The sequence below is a fragment of the Nilaparvata lugens genome, chromosome X (genome assembly GCF_014356525.2).
Source record: "Nilaparvata lugens isolate BPH chromosome X, ASM1435652v1, whole genome shotgun sequence".
NCBI lineage: Eukaryota > Metazoa > Arthropoda > Insecta > Hemiptera > Delphacidae > Nilaparvata > Nilaparvata lugens.
Genome location: NC_052518.1, coordinates 80,627,477 through 80,651,357, shown reverse-complemented (window position 1 = coordinate 80,651,357; position 23,881 = coordinate 80,627,477). Strand labels below are relative to the sequence as shown.

The 23,881-nt window shown below is 32.9% G+C and overlaps 2 protein-coding genes across 2 annotated transcripts in view; one reads left to right on the top strand and one right to left on the bottom strand.

Annotated features, from left to right (window-relative positions):
- Positions 1-1,468: 1,468 nt before the first annotated feature.
- LOC111045477 (nuclear transcription factor Y subunit beta-like) lies at positions 1,469-21,784 on the bottom strand. The gene is made up of 5 exons (XM_022330904.2): positions 21,509-21,784; positions 12,165-12,447; positions 9,364-9,505; positions 7,530-7,977; positions 1,469-2,507 (listed from the first exon to the last, which is right to left on the bottom strand). The coding sequence occupies exons 2-5, from the start codon at positions 12,444-12,446 to the stop codon at positions 2,159-2,161; spliced, it is 1,221 nt and encodes a 406-aa protein (XP_022186596.1). The 5' UTR covers position 12,447; positions 21,509-21,784; the 3' UTR covers positions 1,469-2,158.
- Positions 21,785-23,506: 1,722 nt separating this feature from the next.
- Positions 23,507-23,881, top strand: part of LOC111045474 (zinc metalloproteinase nas-7) — a 33,875-nt gene continuing 33,500 nt past the window's right edge. The window contains exon 1 of the mRNA XM_022330901.2: positions 23,507-23,791. Coding sequence (XP_022186593.1) covers positions 23,593-23,791 — 199 coding nt within the window. The 5' untranslated portion in view covers positions 23,507-23,592. The remainder of the gene's footprint in view (positions 23,792-23,881) is intronic.

The window sequence follows — 23,881 nt, the reverse complement described above, 5'->3', positions numbered from 1 at the left end:
GTTCATCGACTGTATTTTTATTTCAAATGTGTTATATATGACAACACTCCTCTGTTACTGTAAGATTTGTTGAAAAATCCAAATTTTATTCAAAATTTGTAGAAATTATTTATACAAAAATTCATTTTGAAGTGCACAAGTGTCATTGTTGAAATGTTAGTTTAAGTAAACAGTTTCTAAACTAAGATTGTTTAAAGTGATACAACTCTCAGAAAGTATATTTCTGATAGAGTTAAATGTATGCTACTGTTTGTAATATGATATTACTCTGTTCAAATTGGATAAATATTTTATAGTGTGTTGAAAATAATAACCCTATAACTGTTTATAAAGTTCAAGAATAAAATGATTAAAATTTGTTTCACACATCAATCAGAACATTGATTTTGATAAAATTATAGCTAGCTATAATCATTATCATTCCCGAATCGACACCCTTTTAATTAATAATAATACATATTCTTGTAAACTAACAGTTGGATGATTTGGTAAACAATGTAACCAACATTGGCACTTCTAACCATGATAATATATATGTATAAGGACTGTGCAGATTGCAGATTGATAGTCTCGGTTACTTAAAATTATTGCAAGTTGCACTCAAGTGAACAATACATGAAAAACAGCTCTAATCAATGAATCAATGCAAAATTGCTGAAGTAATTTATTCACATTCTATTCAAATTTATTCACATTTTAACGGATAAGAACTCATTTCATAACTTTTCATAGAGATCAAAAATAATAATTATGTTCAACAACAATAGCAAAAGCTAGTATAGCTGGTCTGTTCAAAAACAGGTATCGTACATAGAAGAACTTTAGCTATAAGAGATTCCAACAAGACAAAATTCAATAATATAATTATTTGAGCTTCTAAAAAATTATCAGGTGGATTTATGCAGAAAAATATGCTAGAAAAAACATTCACTGGAAATAACTAGCACAAAAACATTATCTAATCAATTAAAGTGTATACAATAATATTATTACTAAACGAAAATCCAAAGCGAATACTGTAAATCTTTGGATTTTCGTTTAATATTGATTATTCATTATAATCAGCATTTGAATAAATGATTATCATTAATCTCTTCTATACAATACTAAAAAATATAGCATATAGAATATTTTTTTATAATATTTACAAGCAAATATATCTCATACATGGAAGTATCGTCTTATATCAGAGTGGTGAAAATTATGGAAACAGTTTAATATTTCTTTCACAATGATGATTTGCGAGTAGGTTCCATTGGAGATTCTATTAGAAATAAAAAAATACTCTTCTGTTGCTTAAAAAAAAAATTTCCGCCATCTTGGAACCGCCATTTTGAGTCCAACTTCATTTTTTTAAATGGCGAGGTGATCATTATGATGCATCATCCCCATACGGAATTTCAAGACAAAATTAATGGCGGAAACCGCACCGTGATATCTCAAAACGTTTTTAAAGTTATTCACGTTCAAACTCTCTTAGATAAGATTCTTTTAAAATATTACTTCCATTGATTCTAATACTCAATCACTTGAGCAAATTTAAGCAGTAAATTTGAGTTTAGATTCATCGGATCAACGTTCATACAAAACTTTCAAATTGAAAGCTAGTAGTAGAATTTTCATTGTGACCATGACTTTCCACCACCAATCTATGTAATTACTCAAGTGTTTTTCATGATCACAAAAGTCATACCCTATAACATCATAACTATTTACATGAATGTTCAATAATTTATTAGGTGGTCTATTAGATCTAATCAAATTTTTCATCTATTAAGGCTAGGCTCCTGTAAAAAATGCCCTTAAAATGTTATAATAATAGGCCTACTAATATGTTATAGCCAATATTTATTTAACGTATAGATTCAATAAAATTAGTCCGATCCTACACTATTCAACCACAAGTTATTGAATTCATTTCACCAATTTTTTGAAAAATCTAGCAGTTTCCAGTTTCTTCATACTATAGGCTACATCTTACTATATTCAACATTATCATTTAAATTGAATAATAAATGAAGAGTAATAATTTTAGGAAGTCTTTTGGAATTATCAGCATGGTTTTTCTTTTTCAGCATGCATCTTCTTTGTCTTATTAGGTTTTTGGTATTGATGGAAATTCCACAGCCAAATGACCATAGCTTAATCAATTGTCTCATCATGTCTTTTTAGACTTTTTTATATTAGAGTTATCTTCAGTATTAATTGAATCATTATTTTTGCTCTCATTCATTCTACTTTCGACCTTTCTTTTACTATTCTGATTATTGTTGTTGTTTTTATTATTATTACTGCTGTTTTTATTGTTTTTAACAGTTTTATCATGTTTTTTGGAATTATTTCTAAGGTCATTGTTATTGTTTTGTCTAAGTTTGTAATTATTGTTGTTGTAGTCACTTGCATATTCCAGACAAGCTATATAATTGCATGATTCGCGTTTTGATGCTGATTTTCTGACGAGAGCGACCTGTTTAGCTAGATGTGGAGGCAGCAGTATTTCCATTGCTCTGAAAAAAACAAAATTCATTAAAATAAATATATTCTAAGATAATACAAGATTATAAGATTATGAAAGAAACATTTATTCGAATGTTCTTATGTTGGCACAGTTAGAAGCCAAGATAATAATAATAATATTTTATTAGTTACCTAATAAAATAGAGTTATTCATCTTCCTGCTATTTCAATAAATATGTTAGTGCAGCCTAAATCTGTTACTGGTGTCACTTGAGTTTTCTGCAGATTAAAATACCAATAATAATATTAAATAAAAATACTAAGAAATTATCAAAAACCACAGATTTATTGACAATGGTGTAACAACCGAAACCGGTCTTTCTAGTATCAATAAATCTGTGGTTTTTCACAATTTCTTGGTATTTTTATGTAATATGAATAATTACCACAATATCAACTTCTCAACTACACAAAATCCCAATAATAACAGACTTTAATACAAATCATGTCTTTTAAAAGACCTGATCACCTTATTTTTTCATGAATCATTGGAAGTTTTATTGTTATTGTAAGATTAATATATAATATCATTGTATTTATAAGGTGATATTGACCACTCTTGTTCAAACTGAAGAAATCAACTTCGACCACTTTTTGTAATGATAAGTGCAGCAACAGTAGGCCTACTCCCCCACTAGCTTCAAAATCAATTATAATTATAAGATATCGTGGACGAATAATGCAAACATTCTATCTTTTTATCCTGCTATATATCTCTATCTTTCCTCTATGGTTATAATTAATTCAAGTTAATTTATCACGAGAAGAGCTCTGGGTGTATTCAGATTTTCCAGGTGAGTGCAGATAAGCTACACTAGCTATATTCTCAAAAAATATAATAAGATCAAATGAATATTATACAATTATTATATTGATTATAAGTTATACGATGATATTTTAATACAAATATGATACGATTTTCATATCATATTCCACAGTGATATATTCATGATAATACGATGACCGTAGACGCGTAGACTAATCCAGTGCAAAAGGCACAGTAGTTGAAGGCCTGCATTATAACCTAGTATCATACCCTTTATATTTATGTATTATCATTATCATTATCTTTAAACCTATAGATTTTCAGAACTGTGAATGCTTAGTAACTTCTCAAGAAGGCTGCCAGAGAGTGCCACCGTACGTCTGTTGGCAGTTGAAATTATCTGTAGTTCTCGTACTTGAGCCACTAGATCGCAGGACCTGTCATACAACGAATACAAGCATGTGTCTGTGTCTGCCCTGCGCTCATCGCTCAAACAGTACATCAGTATCCTAATGCTAAAAAAATCCTCTTTAGAAGGCAACGATACACTGCTTTACGAATTTTTTTCCCAGTACATTAACATCAGTAATGGGTTCAGGGGCCACCCCCCGTCAAAGTCTTAACTAACCTTAGATTGTTTAGGCTATTCTATGCCCCAACTGAAAAAGTAAAAGGAGATTTTGAAAATGGAAAATCTTAATAAGTATAATAAGTAGTGAATACAGAGGAAATTACTGAGAAATTTCAATTATTCAATTGTTGATGAATCAATAACTATTATTAAACGACAATCCAAATTAAATACTGTTAATCATCCCGAAGACTTCTGCTACTGCAAATATTTACAACAGGGTAAACAGCTAGATGGAGATTCGATGAGTTTTCCATTCCACTTAACACTCATTTAATTTGGATTTTCGTTTAATAATAACTAATATATTATATGTAGTGAATAGTAAGTACCGTACTGAACACATAAAAATAGAATGTTAGTTTTTTCAGTAGAAATCGCGTAAAATCGCACCAGATTAAAATATTTTTCAAAACCTCGCACCCTTGTTTGGAGGGGGGGGGGGTAACGCATACCCCCGACACCCCCAAAGTTGCTGCCCACCCCAAAATTGAGGTGCTTTCTACGCCAACTTTAAAAAGATCTCACTTTTTTCAACTTTCTTTGGAGCCCCCAAGAATTTCAGTTTGCGTCAGTTTGCATCAAATCCCTCCACCCCCCCCCTCTGTGGACACACCCCTGGTATAGTCATGAAGCAGAATCATGCTATAGACAAACGTACGATAATAATCCGATGGAAATTGATGAGGCCCCGCTCACACCTCTGCACCCACAGACGTTACCAATTCGTCAGGTGTATTACAAAAATACTTATTCAATATGAAATATCAATTCCAATTTATAATCAGCTGTAGACAACGTTAATCAAGTCTTATCAGGCAACGTTGCATTCATCTGTTCCAATTTCCATCGGACTATTCCCGTGCGGTTGGCTATAATTATTATATAGCAGTACCTGTCATGAGAGCTATTACTGCAAAAGTTTGTCATAGTTGTGAATGAAGATTGTATAATATTTAAATCAGGGCTCTCAATATTGACAGCGGGATCATAAGAGAATCTACTAAATTCTATTCGTTTTGAACTATTTTGACGACAGTACAGTCCAATTTTTTGATAATAGTTATTAAAAACTAGTACTCACGTATGGAGCGCTTACTGATTTTTTAAATCCATTTTCAACACTGAGTAGATCTAGTAGTTATTAAAAACTAGTAAGTATTCACGTGTGGAGCTCTCTCGGATTTTTTAAATTCATTCCCAACACTGAGTATTAGTTATTAAAAACTAGTACTCATGGGTGAAGCGCTTTCCGATTTGAAAAATCCATTTTCAACACCCATTATTCAAAAATAACCTGTAGTGTCGTCAAAATAGTTCAAAACGAATTATTAACTTGCAGTTTGTCATGGATAGTTGAATAGATGAATACTAATAATTTATATACCTTGATGAGGTACGGTATGCATTTCAATCACATTTGATCATTTCAGTTACACTTAGAAACATACATTTGAAAAAGTTCACTGCATTACTGCAGAGAAAGCCAATATGATAGCTAAGAGCCAATGGACCAACCTTAGATTTCACGCAGGTTCATGAAGTTATAGATTATTGTGTGATTACTGTGCTGTATGTCTACAATAGTTTATGTTACTATATGCGCTAAATTTTTCTAGTTGACATTACAACTATTTTGCGGCGGCGGTGTAATAAATTATGGATGCACCTCTAAATTTATAGACGGGGACGATACTGCGCCTCTGGCAATAATTCAATTTATTGATTCGATGATACACAATTATTATTCATTATATTTATTGGGGTAGGATGAACAGGCATACAGCCATAACTGTTCCTCCCCCAAATAAAGTGCAGAAGTAGGTTAGTGAAGTGAGAAGTAGGAAGTACGTTAGTCCAGAAAGAAGGTTATGTTTTTCCACGTATACTATGTTTCCATGAGAAAATACTTATAATATTATAGTTCAACAGTTCAAGTACTCGATTATTTTTATATCTATTCGAATCATGACAACACAGTTTATCGATATAAGATGCCTAATTGATTTTCGCTTTATTGGGAGCTCATGTTCTACAAGACATTTCTCTACTACCCTCAATTCTATTCAGTAGAATATAATAAAGAAGGAACTGTAGGACAAGGGTGGTTGACAAAGACAAGGAACAACGGAGAAAGACAAAGAAGGGTAGGATAAGGAACTGCAGAGTGGTTGACAAACTGATGCGATTGACGTCATCACTCCTGCAGTTGACCTTCATCAACAGAAGGCTAGCAGAATAATAGCAGCCAGCATTCGGTGCAAACATATGCTTCAAAACAAAAGGAGACGTTCCTGAACTGGCGACACTCTGAACAGAATTGGTACCTGACTTGTGCAAAGATGAAAGATCTCTAAATTGACAAAGGGAAAGATCTTTCTTAGAACACGTCCGAGTATTTTGCCTGAGGGCCAAGCAATATTGTGAAAGTAAATCCTGTCACTGATTCAAACAATAACTTGGACACGTACAGATTTCCCCGGCCAATAAATAAAATGTCTTCGACACAACCTTTCTGGAAGCTGCTTTGTCTTTCTGTTATCTGCAAAACATTCTCATGGTCGTTCTTACGGGAAAATAATATGGAGGTCTTTATTTCTGAAGCCAAAAGAAGATGGAACACAAAGTTTGTATTCCATGAAAAGTTTATTCAATGTAAGCCAAACTTCAAAGGTGCTGAATTCAACAGATTCCTCTTTTCCAAGTTGTGATGGATTTATTAGCTGACTGAAAATTAGAAGTTCAGCAGTGTGTACAATGTATGTATTCATACATTGAATATGCGGATCCTCACGGCTCAATGGTACATGTTCATAATAGAACCATGCCATGCTGATATCTATAAAAAAAGTCAGAATAAGGTGCAATCTATTCACTCTATTCACTTCTCTATTCACTTGACAAAGTTAGTCCCATTCTTTGAATATTTAGTTTTGGAATAAATGAATGAATTCAATATGGAAATGAATGATTGCTTCATGAGCTACATCTTTAAAACGTGAACAAATTCTCAATTTATCAATTGAAATAAATTCAAGAAAAAGTGTATTGGGCGAATACTGAACTGAATATGATGAAACATTTCATTACTACCAATAATAGTTTATAATACCTATCTAAAAATATTTGCTTTCATAGAAGGGCTTGAAACTATAATAGCATTTATTGATATTCCACAATGACTTTCTTTGATCAGAAACGATTGATAGCCAGCTGTTTCGCAATTATTACAAGTTAAGTTTTCTCGATGGATGATGCATTTGCGTTTGCGTTTTGCGATGTGAGTGACTAATGAGGTTACTTATGACATGATCTGAAATCAATGCTCTCAGCGGGTTTCGAACCCATCACTATTCACTATTGTTCCCGTCATGCGCATTAACATTACGGTAGTCTATTAAATGTTGGATTTGACTGATCGATCGCAGACGCAATGAGTTGGAGATAGTCTGAATATAATTTATAATAATCACGAAAAAACTATCACATAATGAACCTCTCTCATCCTCTCATTGTGGGCGAACAAGTGTTGAAATAGGATTCATGGGTATTAGTATGCATAGGCCTGTGTGTAGTATTTGAATAATAATTATAATATTGTTAAATATACTTTACCTGAGAGGTTTGTTTCCCACTTGCATAACCCTCACAGCTTGTCCGAGTTCACAAGCCAATCTTTCGCTGCAGTCTTTCCCCTCAATAGCTTCGAACACAATTTTCGATAAATCGGTCAAATTTTCCTCGGAAGCAGCTTCCTTGACGGCAGCAGCGTCAGATCTGTGATTTCCAAACTTCGGCATGAAAAGGATTGAGAGGACAAACATCATAGCTACACTGACAAAACTAGCCATAGCGAAAAAAAGAGGCTGGATGCTTTTGGTAGGACCTTGTTGCATCATCATCATGGCCATATCCTGCTGGGTCATCATGCCAGAATTATTATTTCCATCCATTTGTTGGTTTTGTCCATCATTTCCATTTCCCATCAAGTTTTTAATCGGGTAGAAATAGTAGTAGTATCCAGGAATTGTACCTTGCTCAGGTGTACTTGTCAAATCGTTTTCTGGAAAATAGTTTTAGTTCATTACTACACTCCGATCAATAATATCAATGATGACTATTGATAAGTAATATTATTTCAATGTTCTTCTACACATAGAAACAGTTTTTTTTACTTCTAGAGAAAAACTCGGATCACCACATTATCAGTATCGTGTCCAATACAGTGAGAATATTATCCCAATAGATTAAAATTCTTATGGCACTTTTGATACACGCTCGGCCGGGCTGAGTGGCAATAGACCCATTAGAACTATTGTAGTATAATTACATGTTCACTGTACCGGACAGGTAGGCCTACACCCATACTGATATGTGCAAATCAAGCTTTACTCAGCGATTTCTACATGATTGAGTTTTTCTGCAAGTATTAAATCATTTCAACTTTCACCTATATAATCAACTTCCATTAAGTAAAAAATTTCAAAGCGAGCCCACGAGTAAAACGAGACCATGACAACTCAATAGACGAGTAGTCTACAACCAGCATTACTAAAAGCGTATTACCATATATTTACTTTTATTTATATTTACTCCAGTTTATTATTTAGTTACTATTTATTACTATATAGCGTGTGCCCGAGCCGCGGACTCTTCAGTCGACTCATCCGCCGCAAGTGCAAAAACCTCCTCGTGTGTTTCTAGCCAAATTCGATCAGCATACAATAGATAATTTGTGCATTGAGTAGATAAGAGTACAATTTGTACAATCAAAGTTAAATTCACCTTGAAGCAAGAGTACTTCAATTTCAATGAATCAATTCAATGAAACGTTTGAAAATGTATTTTTTTTAAATTGTGTTATCATTGTGTTATCATGAGTATCAAAATCACCAATCACCCATCTCATCATACACATTCCTCATATCATTATTGTAGGAACATGTGAATCAAAAGAGGATTCAGGGGCTTAGCTTGAAGAATAATCCTAACAGTCAATCTCCTATACAGCTCCTAGTTCATATTTGTATTTCAGTCTATATTAGGATATTACAAACTCTGAAGAGTTGTGAATAAATAAATAAATAAAATAATCTATATTGGGAATTCGGAGAAGACCATACAGTATGAACTTGGTTGAACACAACTCCTGAAATGAATAAACTGAGAGAGATTATTGCTCCTGTATTGATGTATCCTATTTTTCTACTGCCATTCATTTTCAATGTGCAACTAATTATTTTAAGTTCATATCATGCTCAAGTAACCCAAATGTTCATTCATTGGATATTTTCAGCTAGCAACGTATATGAAAAATTGCTGCTAGTATAATTTTGAGAATGGATCATTGTATTCATTTATTATGTCAGAATGAAACTCACTCTCATTTCTTCTCCAACATTCAATGACTTTGAAATTTTTAACAACTTCAAATTAATATAATTCTCACCTGAGAGTTGCTGACCCATTGAAGTAAGATTAGTGCCTTTACTGACGGCAGCTTGATACAACGCTAGAAGTTCTTGTTTGGACAATGGAGCGGGTGGAATGTCATCTTGCATATGGTTATCACCATCTGAACCAGCCAGGTCCTTAAAAAGTAACATTTCATCAATCAATCTCCTGATAATCCACTCAGCTGTGATTGTGATAATACAGCTTGAAATAATATACGCATGTGAATTGTGAAGGAAGGTCTATGTAATGCATGTCACATGCGTATAATATCAAGTATTATCGGCTTATTAGTATACTTATTAGTATCAGGTATTAAAGGCTTATTTTACTTTATTTCATTCACACCTTTTGTATGGAGGTCTTCTTTGGAAAACTCTAGTGGAGCTGGGGAGGTTTTCCTCTGTCAAAAAAGAGCCTTAAGAACTGTTTTCAGTATGAGTGTAACAGACTCATGTTAGCCAGTATTTATAGAGCATGGTATACTTACTCTGCCTAGCATCTTATCTTACAAAGTTTAATGTATATGAAGGAAAACCTTCCATCACTAAATCTCAGGGGCGCAAATCATAGTCATGACACCCACCGAAACAGGACAGACTTGGAGCATGCTAGGCTAACAAAGACGCAAAACTCCCATCTCAACACTGGAATAAAACTTTTTAATGAAATTGAGTGCTAGTCTGCTATAGAGGCGGATGGGAAAGTATTCAAGGTTTCCATCATTAAATGGTTGAAAATGAAAGCAGTTTACTCGGTAGGACAGTTTTTAGCTGGGAGTACTACTGATGTAACAATTTGAAGTTGTTCCCTTTTCTTATAATATAAACGTATTGACTTTAATTATCTGATCTCACTGATAAGTGACTGAATGTTTTATGTAGCCTACAGTGTGTGAATGCATTAATTTTATTGATACATTGTATTTTGTACTTTCATTTGTTCTGTGACTTTGTCAATGCTCTTGAGCGGGACGACAATTAATGATTCTTGATTCTTGATTACTGAAGTAACAATGCTCATTATCATTAGCTCATTGGCGTGAATGAATTATTTGCTTCAATGAAAACTAATTTAAAACTGTAGAAAATTACTGGGATCGCTGTCCATGGAAATCATACATTCAAATATGAAATTTGATCAATAATATATAACTTCATCCATGTAAAGATGTCTGAATAATTTTCAATCCTCATTTCCATAATTCATGGGTAAGGAGATGATGGATCAACCTAGTTAGAGCATAGAAAATAGAGTACAATGGATTTTTTCGTGATCGTTTCTTCAGTCAACTATTCTACTCTTTTCGAACGCACTTTTAAAATTGCACATACTCTTCATCAGAATATGGAAAAGCATGAAAGCAGTGAATTTCTGGTAATAGCCTAGGAAACATTGCTCTTGGAATATTTTATACACTATTCATATAAAATGAATACGGTGGAGACAATAAAGTGCTTTATTTATATTGCTTTAATCATATTGCGTAAAATACTCTGATATTAAAAACCAATAAATTAAATATGCCCACTTGCTACAGGCTACAGCGTATAATACAACTTGGACAAATCAAGAATCAAATAATTTTACACGGAAAACTTGATACAAACGATAGAAGTATAATACAACGGAGCTGCAAAAAGAAACATTTCAAAGCTAGTAATATCTACACCGATGATTATAGTTGAATTTGAACGTTCCTGTATAGCCTCCTACTATCAATCTTAGGACTTGAAATTTATAGTTTGTGATAGGAGCTTGAACTTACTAAAAACGAACATTTTATTTATTTAGATGAAATGAGATTGCAAGTTGAAAACTGAAGTTTTAAAGTTGACTACTTGAAAATCTAAGATTCTAAAATTAAGAAAATATCACAGATAGACAATAGAATATTACAATAGTATAGGATGCACTGTACTGATGAAGTGTAATATACATCGGTCACGGTCAGTATTCTAATGGATTAGAATACTAGGCACGAGAACACTGTCAGACAAGTCAAAAAAAAAATGTATGCGAGAAGATCAAGTACTAGGCCTACGTTGCTCTTTGATGTGTGAAATCTTGTTAGTAATCACATAGCTCAGCACGATTTGATTAGAATCAACCAACTCTTTTAATATTTTTGTTTTTGAGATGAGCAACATGAAACTTTCGTGGAAATTCATCACATAATCTCAATCCACTGAATGAAGAATACATTATAATTCATCGAATGTTCAACTCTTACAACAACTGCCCTTCGTGGTCTCCCCTATTAAATTTTCGCGTATATTCACAGCATGATTATGATTGTATTCAATCCAATTATTATTTACTAATACTTCTACACTTTGACAATGAACTATACTCTTGTACAATGTTCTTCTATATTTGTTGTGAGCACTAGTATAGAAAATATGAATAATTTGAATTATAATATACTGCAGAATACTAACTATTACTGGTTCATGCCTAGAATATTGTAATTATGAGAGAAACAAAGGATTATAAATGAGATCTTATATTTTATGAATCTCCTGGCTAAATAATATTATACGAGAGCAAAGTCATTGTTCAAAATGCGTCTATCCATAGAGGAAGATAAGAGACTTGCATTCCTAGCAAATGCATGAGTTATCTTGAAAACTATGCTTCACCATGCATTTCTAAAGAAAGCTAGATAGCATTCTCAATTATAGTCTAGAATTTTATTAGACTGTAGCTAAGTTAATTCTGGAAATATGAGATATCATATAGGTCAAGAAACTTGAGATGGAAATGAGAATTGCTGAGACATGCTGATTGACTGACCTCGTAATGGGAATGTTGCTCACTATCTGTAGGTGGAGTCGATAGAATTTGCAGTAGTATGTTTCTTACTTCTGGATCAGTCTCATAATTTGCTGTATCAGACTTGTCTAGTGCATTGAGTCTATTGGATATTACTCTAGACAAGCTTTGAAATCTATCAGTTTGTATCCTTCTCACGACAGATTGTAGGAAACTGGCGCCTGCGGGATCATTTTGTCCCTCAATAAGCAGTACATTATAGATCAGCACCAATGCTGTCACATAGGAGAGCCTTATTATCATCCTAGAAAAAAAGAAATTCGTTAAAAACTCAAATCACATCAAACTATGAAGAATTCCATAAATAGTAAGTGAGAAAATAGTAATTTGTTTACAATCTCTTATCAAAGTAATAAAATTGAATGAAAATGAAAAAAAAAAATTTTGTATTCTTTAAAAAATGATATATTGTAAAAATATAAAGACTGTACGGAGTTACTAAGAAAAGTTTCTCACATGAGTGGCTGCTTGTTAATGAGTGAGGAAAGAGTTCTATTATAATATAAGTTAGTACATTGAAACATGTGAATAGAATGAATCACAATCGAGTGAGATGAAAAATATTGTGTCTAATATGGTACTACAGGGAAACTAGTTCACATGAGAAAAGAAATACACACGATACATGAATAATTCATATCACTGATTTATCATAAATATCGAGAATAACTTTTAGCAATAAAAATGAAACGAATATAGTAGGCCTACCCTTTTTGAAAACATATTTCACTTTTCAATACTTGATTTTTGTGATACACATTAGAAGATACTAATTAATTATACAAAAATTAAATGAATGAGTATAGGCCTAGGCATAGATTAAAAATACAGTTTAAATTTAATAGCTATTTATTAGGCTCTGGTCTAGACCTACTCGGAAAATCGAAAAAACCTAAACTATCAAATTTCACTTTTTAAGTGTTAGTGAACATTATAGTTGCATTTACTTATATAATTAACACTTTTAACAAAAAAGTTAGATAAATCCGATTTCAAATGTACTCATTCATCCCATTTTTCTATAATTTATTAATATCTTCAGATAAGAATAACTTTGGGAAGGTTTGAGATATAAGAAGGTTGGTTGCGGTTTTCACCATTCATTTTCTCTTGAATTTCTGTAAAGGGAACATATATCGTATTAAAAAAATGAAATTGTATTTAGATTGACGGTTCTCAGATGACGAAGCAAAATTTTGAAGCGACTAATATTGATATGTTCATATCCGTAGTCCGTACAGAAACGTACAGAGGCTCAGCTTAGGGTCTAAAAGTTTCTTGTATAGAGAGAGAGAGCTTCAAAGATTCGCCACCAATACGACCAAAATCGGCCTTTTCCAGCGTTTTTCTGCGTTTTCTCAGTCAACTGGAAAAAGCCTGAAAGTATTTAAGAAAGAGCCTGGAAGAGCCTGTAATTGAGAATTTGATGCGATGAAGCAAGCTCAAAATACTAGTATAATAACGAGGAAACTGGAAACATGTATAATAGATTTGACAAAAAAACTTTTACCTATTATTATTCTATTTAAATAATATTTATTCTATTTAAATATTAATTCTATTCTCTTGTGCAAGTTTCTATCCTATTCTCTGATGGTGTAATTCGAAAAATGAGAGTGAAGGAATAACACGTAGGAGAGAAGAATCTATGAAAACAATACTTATTGATGAATAAACCAATAGTTCATCTTACCGCCAATATAATGATATAATTAATTTAATTATACAGGACTATATGTTATGCTATTTCAATGTGATCATAATTTTGATTGCCCGTGGAGAGTACACAATAATATAAAGAGGAATAAGACGAAGTAATATTTGTAATTTCTTGTTTTTGAAAGTTAAAACTTGAAATCATCATCTCCACTTTTGAATTTTATGTCGAAGATAATACAGCAGTTGAGGATTTAGATAAGAAGGATCTTATCAGTTCTCTGCTTCATTCCAATCATTACTATCGAAAAATAAAACCAACTTTTAGAAACAGGTTCAGATTGGAGAGAGTTTTTCGAAATGAATTGGTGGATTTATAATTTAATTATTCCAAAAGCACAGATTTGATTATCTGTGCATATTCTCTTGCATCTTGATGGTGCAATTCAAAAAATGAGAATGAAGAAATAATACGGTAGAAAAAATAATATTCTGGAAAAGAAACACATCAACCAAGGAGCCTATTCTTCACATTAAGTCAAAAACCCTAAATTTAAGAAATTTGTCAGCCTGCTAGAGTTTGGAAGAAAACAGTTTATTATATTTTTGGTCTTAATGCTACGTAAACAGTTATGATCCAAATATTATTATTTCGAATTTATTTGCTCTTTATTCGGATTGATACATACGCAATCACACATTATCAACCAAGATAGAAGTACCATGCAAAAGAACCTGAAGCTCACAATTCTATGAGATTATTGTATTAAAATAATGAAAAATATTGTAATGACTGCCCCTGACATTTTATTTCAGCCATTCTATTGTAATTGTATTTTTCTTAAAGGGATAGACTTCTTATAGTAATGATATAAATAACAGATGATATCAGTGGGTAAATTTGATATTGTTATTAGGTGAGGTGATTTGTTTGAAGCAATCAACTCAAAGCTTAAATCGAATAATATTTTTTAGTGTGATTCAACCTTAATTCAAGTCTTTCAGTCACTTCATGAGAAAATATCTATAAGAATGGTCTGATAAACTCAGAATAAAAAATTATGTTTTCTCTTATATCCATAACGCTCCAATTTTTTCGTGATGACTAGAGTAGGACCTTATTTACTAACAGAGAGAAACTAGAGATATCGCCAATTGATGAGTATGCAAGTGTACGCGTCACGTAATAAATTGGATACGGGACCCAATTTCTTTAAGAGTACAATAGCTTCTTCGGAGGACAATGGAAGTGAGATTATGATAGATAGTTTTATGAACCAAGACTACTTTTCCCAATGCATTCAATTACAAAGGTAGAAAAAGTTAGGGTTATTTGAGCAGTTTAACTCCCGTAAAAGTCGAAAATCTGAATTAATAAGATGAATGTGTCATTGGGAATCGCAAGCTAGTGAATCTGCAGTTGAGTGGAGCATATTTCGAGGGTACAATAGTGAAATAGGAAGAGCCGAGAAATAACTAGAAGTAAAGCTAGAAAAAATAGCAGTCAGCTGTCACTATCACCTTTTGACTATAGTCTGAGCCCTTGTGACATTTTTTCTTAGGATGATGCTCATATTGCCTGGGCTTGTGAATGGGTATTGGGAGGAATGATTAGTAGGATTTAGTCCACTCTATAAAATTTTCAGGATACCCATAATATGAATGGTCACATTATTCAGCTTCAAAAGAATTCTAAAAATAACAAGCTTTCTGGGAATATACTTCATACAATTGAGTAAGGGTGATAGCCTGGTAAGAATAGAACAATGTGCTCTAAATAGAATGTCAATTTTGGGGCCTAATGGCGTGGAAGAAGAATAAGATTCAAAATACATTTTCAAGGAACGCACTTACAGATATGAACTGTTTCTGGCGAAATACAATCAGTCATATGAATAAAATCAGAGCAAATGCTCATGAACAAGAGCATGGAGCATAAGGTTTTGCTCATGAGCAAAAGGTAGAAGAAAAAGCATTTGCTCATTTTTATATGAATAAGCTTTACCTTTAACTCTTACCTTATGCTCCTGAACTCTGGAGCAAATGCTCACATATTTCAAAGATTCTTCATCAGCTGATTCGCATTTGTAGCCTTACTTTGTTTTTATAGCTCACGGAAGCGCTAAATATGCAAGTAGGGGGCACCGCTTGTGTTTGCATCGACTGCTCTGTTTTCTATTTATGAATAGTGTTTTAGGTTAGTTGAGTTTGGAATTTTGAATAATAGCGTGAAAAAATGTCATCTCTATAATAATCTTCAACATATTCTAATAATATCAATAGCCTTCTTATAATCGTCTACACTCTCATCTTCTTAAAAGCCCATTTCCTATTTTGTGATGACTATCTTTATATCAGGTAGCTATCTTTATATCAGGTTGCTATCTTTTGTATTTATTCTTTTGTAGGAATAATGGTGATATATAATGGTAAGAGTCTTATAGTTCTCGACTATTGGTTGTGATCGTATCTGGTATAGTTTCCCTTCCTCATACGAATTAGCTGAGCCATTTTTCTATGAGCATAAGGTGAAAAGCTGCTCTAGACTAGACTCAACTTTTTTTAAGCATTTGCTTCAAAAGTTGAGCAAATGCTCTAGTTTGTTCATACAATTTTGAATATAAGCTTTTACCTTTGAGCAAATGCTCGAACTATTCTTTCGATGAGCATGAGCAAAAGGTTTTGCTCACGTTGATTCATAGAAAATGAAGCAAATGCTCAACTTTATTCATATGGCCCATTATTTTTGCTCATTAAGCTTACAAGAAACAACCTACAAATCTCTTCCGTCCCCACAAGTTATATTTGGATTTTTGCATAATAAAAGAACACTTCTACTCGATGTTATAGGTTGAGATGCAATTATTATTGTCAAAGTATTGTTTCGTGTTTGAGCATATATGAGCATAACTTCCAATTTATCGTGTGTCCTCTCCACGTTTGTTCATTTGAGCAATAGAACCCTTCCTGAATAGCGGACATTTTTACGGTATAGACGACACCTCTGAACAATCAATAAGTGATTTTTCAACTTGTAACCGTCTGTTCGCATTACTGGCCTCAAACAGTCACCCTTTCAACTTTCAACAGTTCAACCGATAGCATGGCGCTTATATTATTATTTTTGTACAACATTTTTGAAACGAATTTGCCTGTATTACTTCCTTTAACTCTTATACTGGAGGTCTATATAAAATATTAATATAAATGGTCAGCCCTCTGGCCTGAAGACCTCGCTCATGAACTATTGCAATGATTTTGAAATTCGCGAATTATGCAAATCAATAGAACTTTATAGTTTACTCTGTATGGGTAAATAAGTCAAAATCTAAATCCAAGACAAACAGCTGACATCACGTGTTAGCGCATAAAATACTGTGTGATAACTCCCAAATAGCGTCAGCTTTCATATTTTAATGGGGGAAAATTGTACAAAACACAAATCAGCAGTTAGCTGGATCCTGGATGATGAATCAGTACAATTTTTTGTAATGCACTTTCATATTATATCCTCAACAAAGACGAAGGAGTGAGTTAATTTAGTTGGTCAACGAACTCGATCTGTATGAATGGTTCAAAGAATATGATGAGTTGATAATTTGAAGTTGAATTATGAAGGCAATCAGAAGTGATCTTTTAATAAGAGCCATAAACCAACGAAGACTTTATTCTAGGCTCCAGTCATCAATAGCTCACTAGGCCTACGCTCGTTCAATAAATTGTAAATACACTGATATAACTTTCAGTTTTCTGAGAGTATTTTTTATTCAATTAAACGTATAGATGTTAGAAATTGATTACTTCATAAATATTAATCTACTAATGAATGTTTTATTATAATATCGTATCGTTTGTAAAGATTGAGATGTGACATGGTTTCCGTAATTTTATTTATTTTAGTGGTTTGAATAAGCTCTATTTTCTTTCTATTGACATGTTTGCGAACTCACTGTCGGCGCACAAGTTTTTCTTTGCCGGTAGTGCCATTTTGTAAGTTAGAATATTTATTTCATCAATCTATATTATTTTATGGCGTAATAAATGAATTTGAATTGGAGCTAATCAATAGTATTTGACTGATGTTATAAACGAAAACAACAGGGACCCTCCTTATATATTATATGATTACCAATTATAATACCTACTGTAAATATAACTATCAAGTGATGTTTATACTTTAAGCTTTAAACTTTGTAATTATCATTAAGGATGAATAAATTTTAATTTGAATTTGAACAGAGTATAAACGAAAATTGCAAGTAGAAAGTTTATAAGCTGAGGATCATTGTGATGGGAATCCGAATCGTCGAAAGGTAATGATAATAGGAGGAAAATAATGATTGAAAGATTAAAGATAAAAGTGATGATGAAACTACTGTTTCAACACACCATGTTTCACTCCAAGCACAAGAGTTGGTGATTATCCTACTTACTTCTAATACCGATAATGTAATAATACAGCAATAAAACTATCATGATAATGTTTGCTGAAAATTGATGTTCATGATATTATTATGCTGTTGATGGGAATAATTCATAAATGTGTCCACTCAGACATCAAGGGCTTGAATAACAGACATCAAGGGTTTCTCATGAATGTGAAAAGTGGTGGGCGGTGGGGGCTCATTCAAATATTGTTCTGTATTAGGAATGTGTTACTGTCATCAGCAGTTTGATAGTTGAAGCACTCACTTTAATGAAACAAATAATGCTCTCAGCTTTTGCGATATTCTTATCTGATGAATGAAATGAATGTACACACTTCATTTCACTCCTCACATTTCTCACTCTTTACATAGCATACTTCTTTATTATTCCAGAATAAATCGATTCTGCCACCCTAAGAATCTAAAAATGTTTAATGTATTATATATTTGAATAAGCTCAACAAGTATAATGAGATAATAATAATTTCTTATCAATATTCAAGCCTCCAGAAAGATAATCGTTTTCAGATACTTATGGGATCAATGAATGAAATTGGAAATATCACCTTATTTAAAACTATAGTTCCAACGTTATTCATGAATAGGCAACGAATTCATCAATTTAATATTGATAACTCTCAATTATACTTCATAAAACTCTCGATTCAAGGAAAGCGTTGAATCATATCATGGAGATATGGTGTTGACTGAAAATTTGCTGTTCAGTATAAAATATAAGTACGTTACTGCTAAATTTAACAAGTATCATTACTATTCCTATTCATGAAATTTTTTCCAATATAATACTACACTAATCCCTATTCACTAAAACATATTTCTCGGCAGGAAAAATTCTCGAGACATCACCAGGGCTTATCAATCATAAGTTAAATATTCTAAGATACTTTTTATTTACTTAGTGAGTAATTAGCATGCGTTGTTATCGGGAAGTCGTAATCCCTTTTTTAATGGATTCAAACCTTATTTTTAACTCTGAGAACAATGTGATAACAATAGAGTGTTATCCATGTCCGACGTATACCAACAAATATTTTCTCTTAGAAATATTATTTTCTTGAATAAGTCTGAAAATGATTGGAATGATTCTTGTAGTATTGCAAGTTCAAAAATGTAACGTTTAACCTCCATGTTTTAAATCGCAATCAAATAGGAAGTTTTATTGCAGTCCGTTGGATAATAGAGAATTACAGCAGACCAAAAAACAAAATAATTCCACCACAGAAAACAATGCTTGATTAGATAATTCTCAACTGTATAAAATGATGTTCATTATAGTTTCCAATCACTGTTTTATTGATATTTGCTCATATCTTGGAAGAATTTGTGCGGAGATAATGGTAGGTATAATGATTAGGTTTAAATACAAGTTAACATTACTTTAATGTTAACAACAGAAAAGTAAGCTAGAGCTTATATGTCATTGGTCCTTGCCAATAATTGATTATTGATCCAATTTATAAAATTCATTTATTCGATTTTATTCAATACGCTAATTAACATTTTATAAATCAACCTAAATATAACACTGGGGTCCGTGGGGTGTTTCACACCTTAGACATTTTTATTTCAGTCTCCCTCCTTTAAAGCAATATATTGGGATATTCCCCACCTACGTAAATTCAATTCGCATTATTCTGATGTATTAGCCTCATTGTCACTGAATAACTGTAGATTGAATAAACCAACTAGATTGACTCTAGCAGCAGTGTGCTGCTACTGCTCAGACAGCGACTAGACGCAACTGTCAGCTCTGGGGCATGGATTGTAGGCCTACAAACCAAGAATAGTGTATAGTGCTATAAACCATCCTTGGGTACAACCCAGTGTTATATTAGTGTATGCAATTTTCCAAGTTCAGCGTACTATACCAAGAGTTTTTGCTCATTTGATTTTTATTGAAGATTCACTCTTTCTGAGATAGTTTTTGTAAGATTTTTGCTATCTCTGTTTTATAGTTCCACCTGACCACAATTCACAGGATAATCCATATTCGACTCCTACCCAATTTATTGAGAATGAAAATGAAAAAATGAACCTAGTTTTGAGAATTATTGATTGTCTGAATGTGCAAAGTTATTTAAGTATGGATTTTCTACATATTTCATCAGTTATTGTATGAAATATGAATATGAATATGGATGAGTGTTCCAATAATTTTCATCGAAAAACATGAACTTTTGCTAGGGGTATTATTTAAGAAACTCCTATAATTCTATTTCCTTCGCATGAATACTAAATGAAAGTACTCATTTTTGACTTTCAGAGAATGTAAGTAAATAATGATCAACCAATTCTAAAAGTTATAAAAAAATATCTTCCCAACCCAATACATTTTAGTGGATAAAAGTTCAATGATCAGTGAAACCCCGATTAAAAACTTATACAAGAATGTTTTCGTTACTAAAAATGGTATCAGACCTTCGAAATATGACACATAGAAGATCTGTGGAGAGAATTTTCGAGAATTATCTAAATTCATAGGATCATCTGAGAAATAACTTAGGTAGTACCACACCCAGTGATATTTAGTGTATCATCTTTGCATGTGTTGAAGGTTAACAACCAGAGTAATAGGAAGAGATGTTTACTGAGAAAGATGGAAATATAAAATGCCAGTTCAAAGACCTAGTACTAGCACTAGGCCAAATTACAATATCAATAATGTACTTTATTCGCCGATGTGATCAAGGAATATACATGTAATGAATCTGTAAGCTGAGAATAGAAATACTGACAACCATTCTTTCCATTGTATTCACAATGCTGAACACTCATTTCGTCACTTCTACTGATTACTTCACGCATTCATCAACTAAATTGAACATTGTAAGCAAAACAGATTCCGATTATCAGGAAAGTTTCAATTATTGAGGAATAAGTTTCTTCGAACAAAACTTATTCACAAAAATGAGAAATGGATGAAAACAATGTTAAATTATGCAATTTATTCAATATATGAACTGTAGGGTTATTGATCATTTTTTACAATCTTGAGTTGTGCATTAACATGTTGTTGGAGATTATCTGACTCAATGATCTAGTATAGATATAGGCCCGCCCATAAGAGGGCCTATCAGATGCATTGATAAGCTAATGAATTTATCGATTGTTTTTGGATATTTCTAGTTTAGTTATGTAACATACGGTGGATCACGAATTGGAGATTATAAAAAGTTGCAATTGTGCATATGGGGCACTTACCTTTGTCCAAGGTCGCTGCTGGTCCAGAAGCTCGTCACAGACTGTGTCGATTGCGGATTGCGGCCGGAGAAGTATGTAGTATCAAGAAGAGCGGAACAATTTAGTATGGGGAAGAGATACGGAGGCTGCAGCGGAAGACTGGAATGCCGGGTGGAAGTGGGTCATTCGTGATGCTGTTCCTCAACCGATTGACCCCTGGGTTCATCCAGTAACGGCATCAAACAGCGAAACACATACATAGACACACGCATATACCTTGCTGCCTGCATAAGTGACAAATCTAGACCAGATTGTGAATCAAAGAAGCTGCGGATACCGGGATAAAGAGGGTCCTACACACTATCAAGGGCAATGTCAGTCACTCGCTCACGTAACAGCTTCCATCGCACCTCGCCCTCTCCGTGATGTGGCTTAATTGTAGCAATTGCCATTCCATACACCACGGTTAATCACCTGGTCAACGCCGCGAGACACTTGAACTCAATTACTGCTTTGCAAGTGGCTGCGTAAACAACACATTATTCTTGAGAATGGAGCGTGATGTTTGTAGCTTCGATTAGTAAAAGTATCAACTGAATTATTATTATTAGCAGTAGTCAATGTGAGACCCAAATGATGATTATTATATCTACAACAATTGCAATTCAAGAGAGTCTTCCCTTATTCATTTTCAAAAGAAATCTCAGATTAAAAACTGAAAGATTTGATTCATCATTTGCAAGTATGTGAGTTTGATTCACAATGATGTGGAACAATATATGATTTATGATCATTGTAATTAAGGTGATGAAACTTTGATTGACGTTGAACATGATGTCTTTTGAGCTTTTTATTTGAAATAAAAAATTTTTATTGATTAATAATCAATCAGCCTGATACCATAACGTATCGAGGAGAAAGCAATGCTATCTGTTTTGTTCGATCCACATAGAAGAATATAGTATTCATGTACAACAAGCTATGAAAAAGCAACTCTTTCTTTTATTCATTTTCTTATCAATTATTATGATTATTCTGAAGAATAACTGTTCAGCTGATCATAATAAGAACAACTGTTTTTCTAACCCAACCCTTATAATTGTATGAATTCTTATTAAATTAGTTAATTAATAGCTTCCCGATGATTGGAAACTCAACCACATCTACTCATTCATCATTATCATCCTTTCCATGTCACTATAACACAATCCTGACGTTTGTGTGGTTATCACCCTTAGCAAAAAAAGTGTACAATAGACGGTTCTGCTGCAGCAGATAATTTAAATATTTCATGATTTTTCTTGACGCTACTAGGTTATCGTTCAACACTGTCAGAAACAAGGCGAATTATTCAGTGTTTTTCAATTTTTCACGATAAAAATTTGATCATGTACACACACGTACATAGATACTTTGCAATTTAACATTCATGCAGAGAGTGGAATTCTCTAACAAAAACTGATTCATGATTCATGCAAAACTAAACTCAAATTTCGACATATTGAGTAAGCTGAATGCTCTACAGCTAGCATACTAGAAAACTCATTTAAACTCTCAGAAATATTCTGCCACGTAAAAAGCCGGCGTACTGTAATTAGAAATTCAAGTAGCTTAATATAATAAGAACTTCAATCGTGCACAATGCTTCATGTATAATTATTATTATTAGTTGATAGCAAGCAAGCTGATTAATGTGAGATCATTTCTCACTCAGTTTCGGACTAATAAGTTTCCGGGAAAAGGATAATGTATCCCTAGGAGGTCAAGACGGTTTGCTATGATAGTAAAACTATTGCCAAACTCATACAATAGCCAGTTGGTAATGACTGAGCCTCAACACGTGTTAATAATGCTTGCCCCCAATTGCTGCGCTATCTTTCACGCCCTTCGAGTAATTCGTCATTTCTGTCCAGTGAGGGCCTTCTAAGAACTGACAATAAATCAAGCGCTGATTAATAAGTAGCTCCCCACTCCTTAGTACAGTATCACACCAACAACGGATGTGTCTTATCATTTAGCACTGGTATAAATAAATAGTACATAATGCCAATCGGTTACATCTCTAATAAGAGAAATCGAAAGCAGTCTTAAGCAAAGCCAAAGCCATGGTCGCTTTTCGAGTCTCTTTGACAATTGTTGTCAATTTGTGTATTCTTCTCTCGATCCTAGTATCAAATTGTTCTTCGTTTCCGTTTTTCTCCAACGATATACAGGATGACGAGAATGATACTGATTCAGATGCTGTAATGACTGCGCTCCGCGATCTTGGTGATAAACTATTTGGAGAACCCAATAAAGACACAGGTATGATCAATCAATTCATTAATTTATTGTATTTTAAGTTTTTTTTATCAGCAAAAACTTGAGAACTCTATCAAATGTGATCAGAATATA

Bases quoted from the DNA above. Each gene is read 5' to 3' on its own strand.
- LOC111045477 (XM_022330904.2), bottom strand. From the start codon at position 12,446: ATGATAATAAGGCTCTCCTATGTGACAGCATTGGTGCTGATCTATAAT. The intron at 7,978-9,363 runs GTGAGAATTATA...ACTATTTTCCAG, and splicing joins AATGGGTCAGCAACTCTCAG to AAAACGATTTGACAAGTACA. The intron at 2,508-7,529 runs GTAAAGTATATT...TGTTTTTTTCAG, and splicing joins GTGGGAAACAAACCTCTCAG to AGCAATGGAAATACTGCTGC.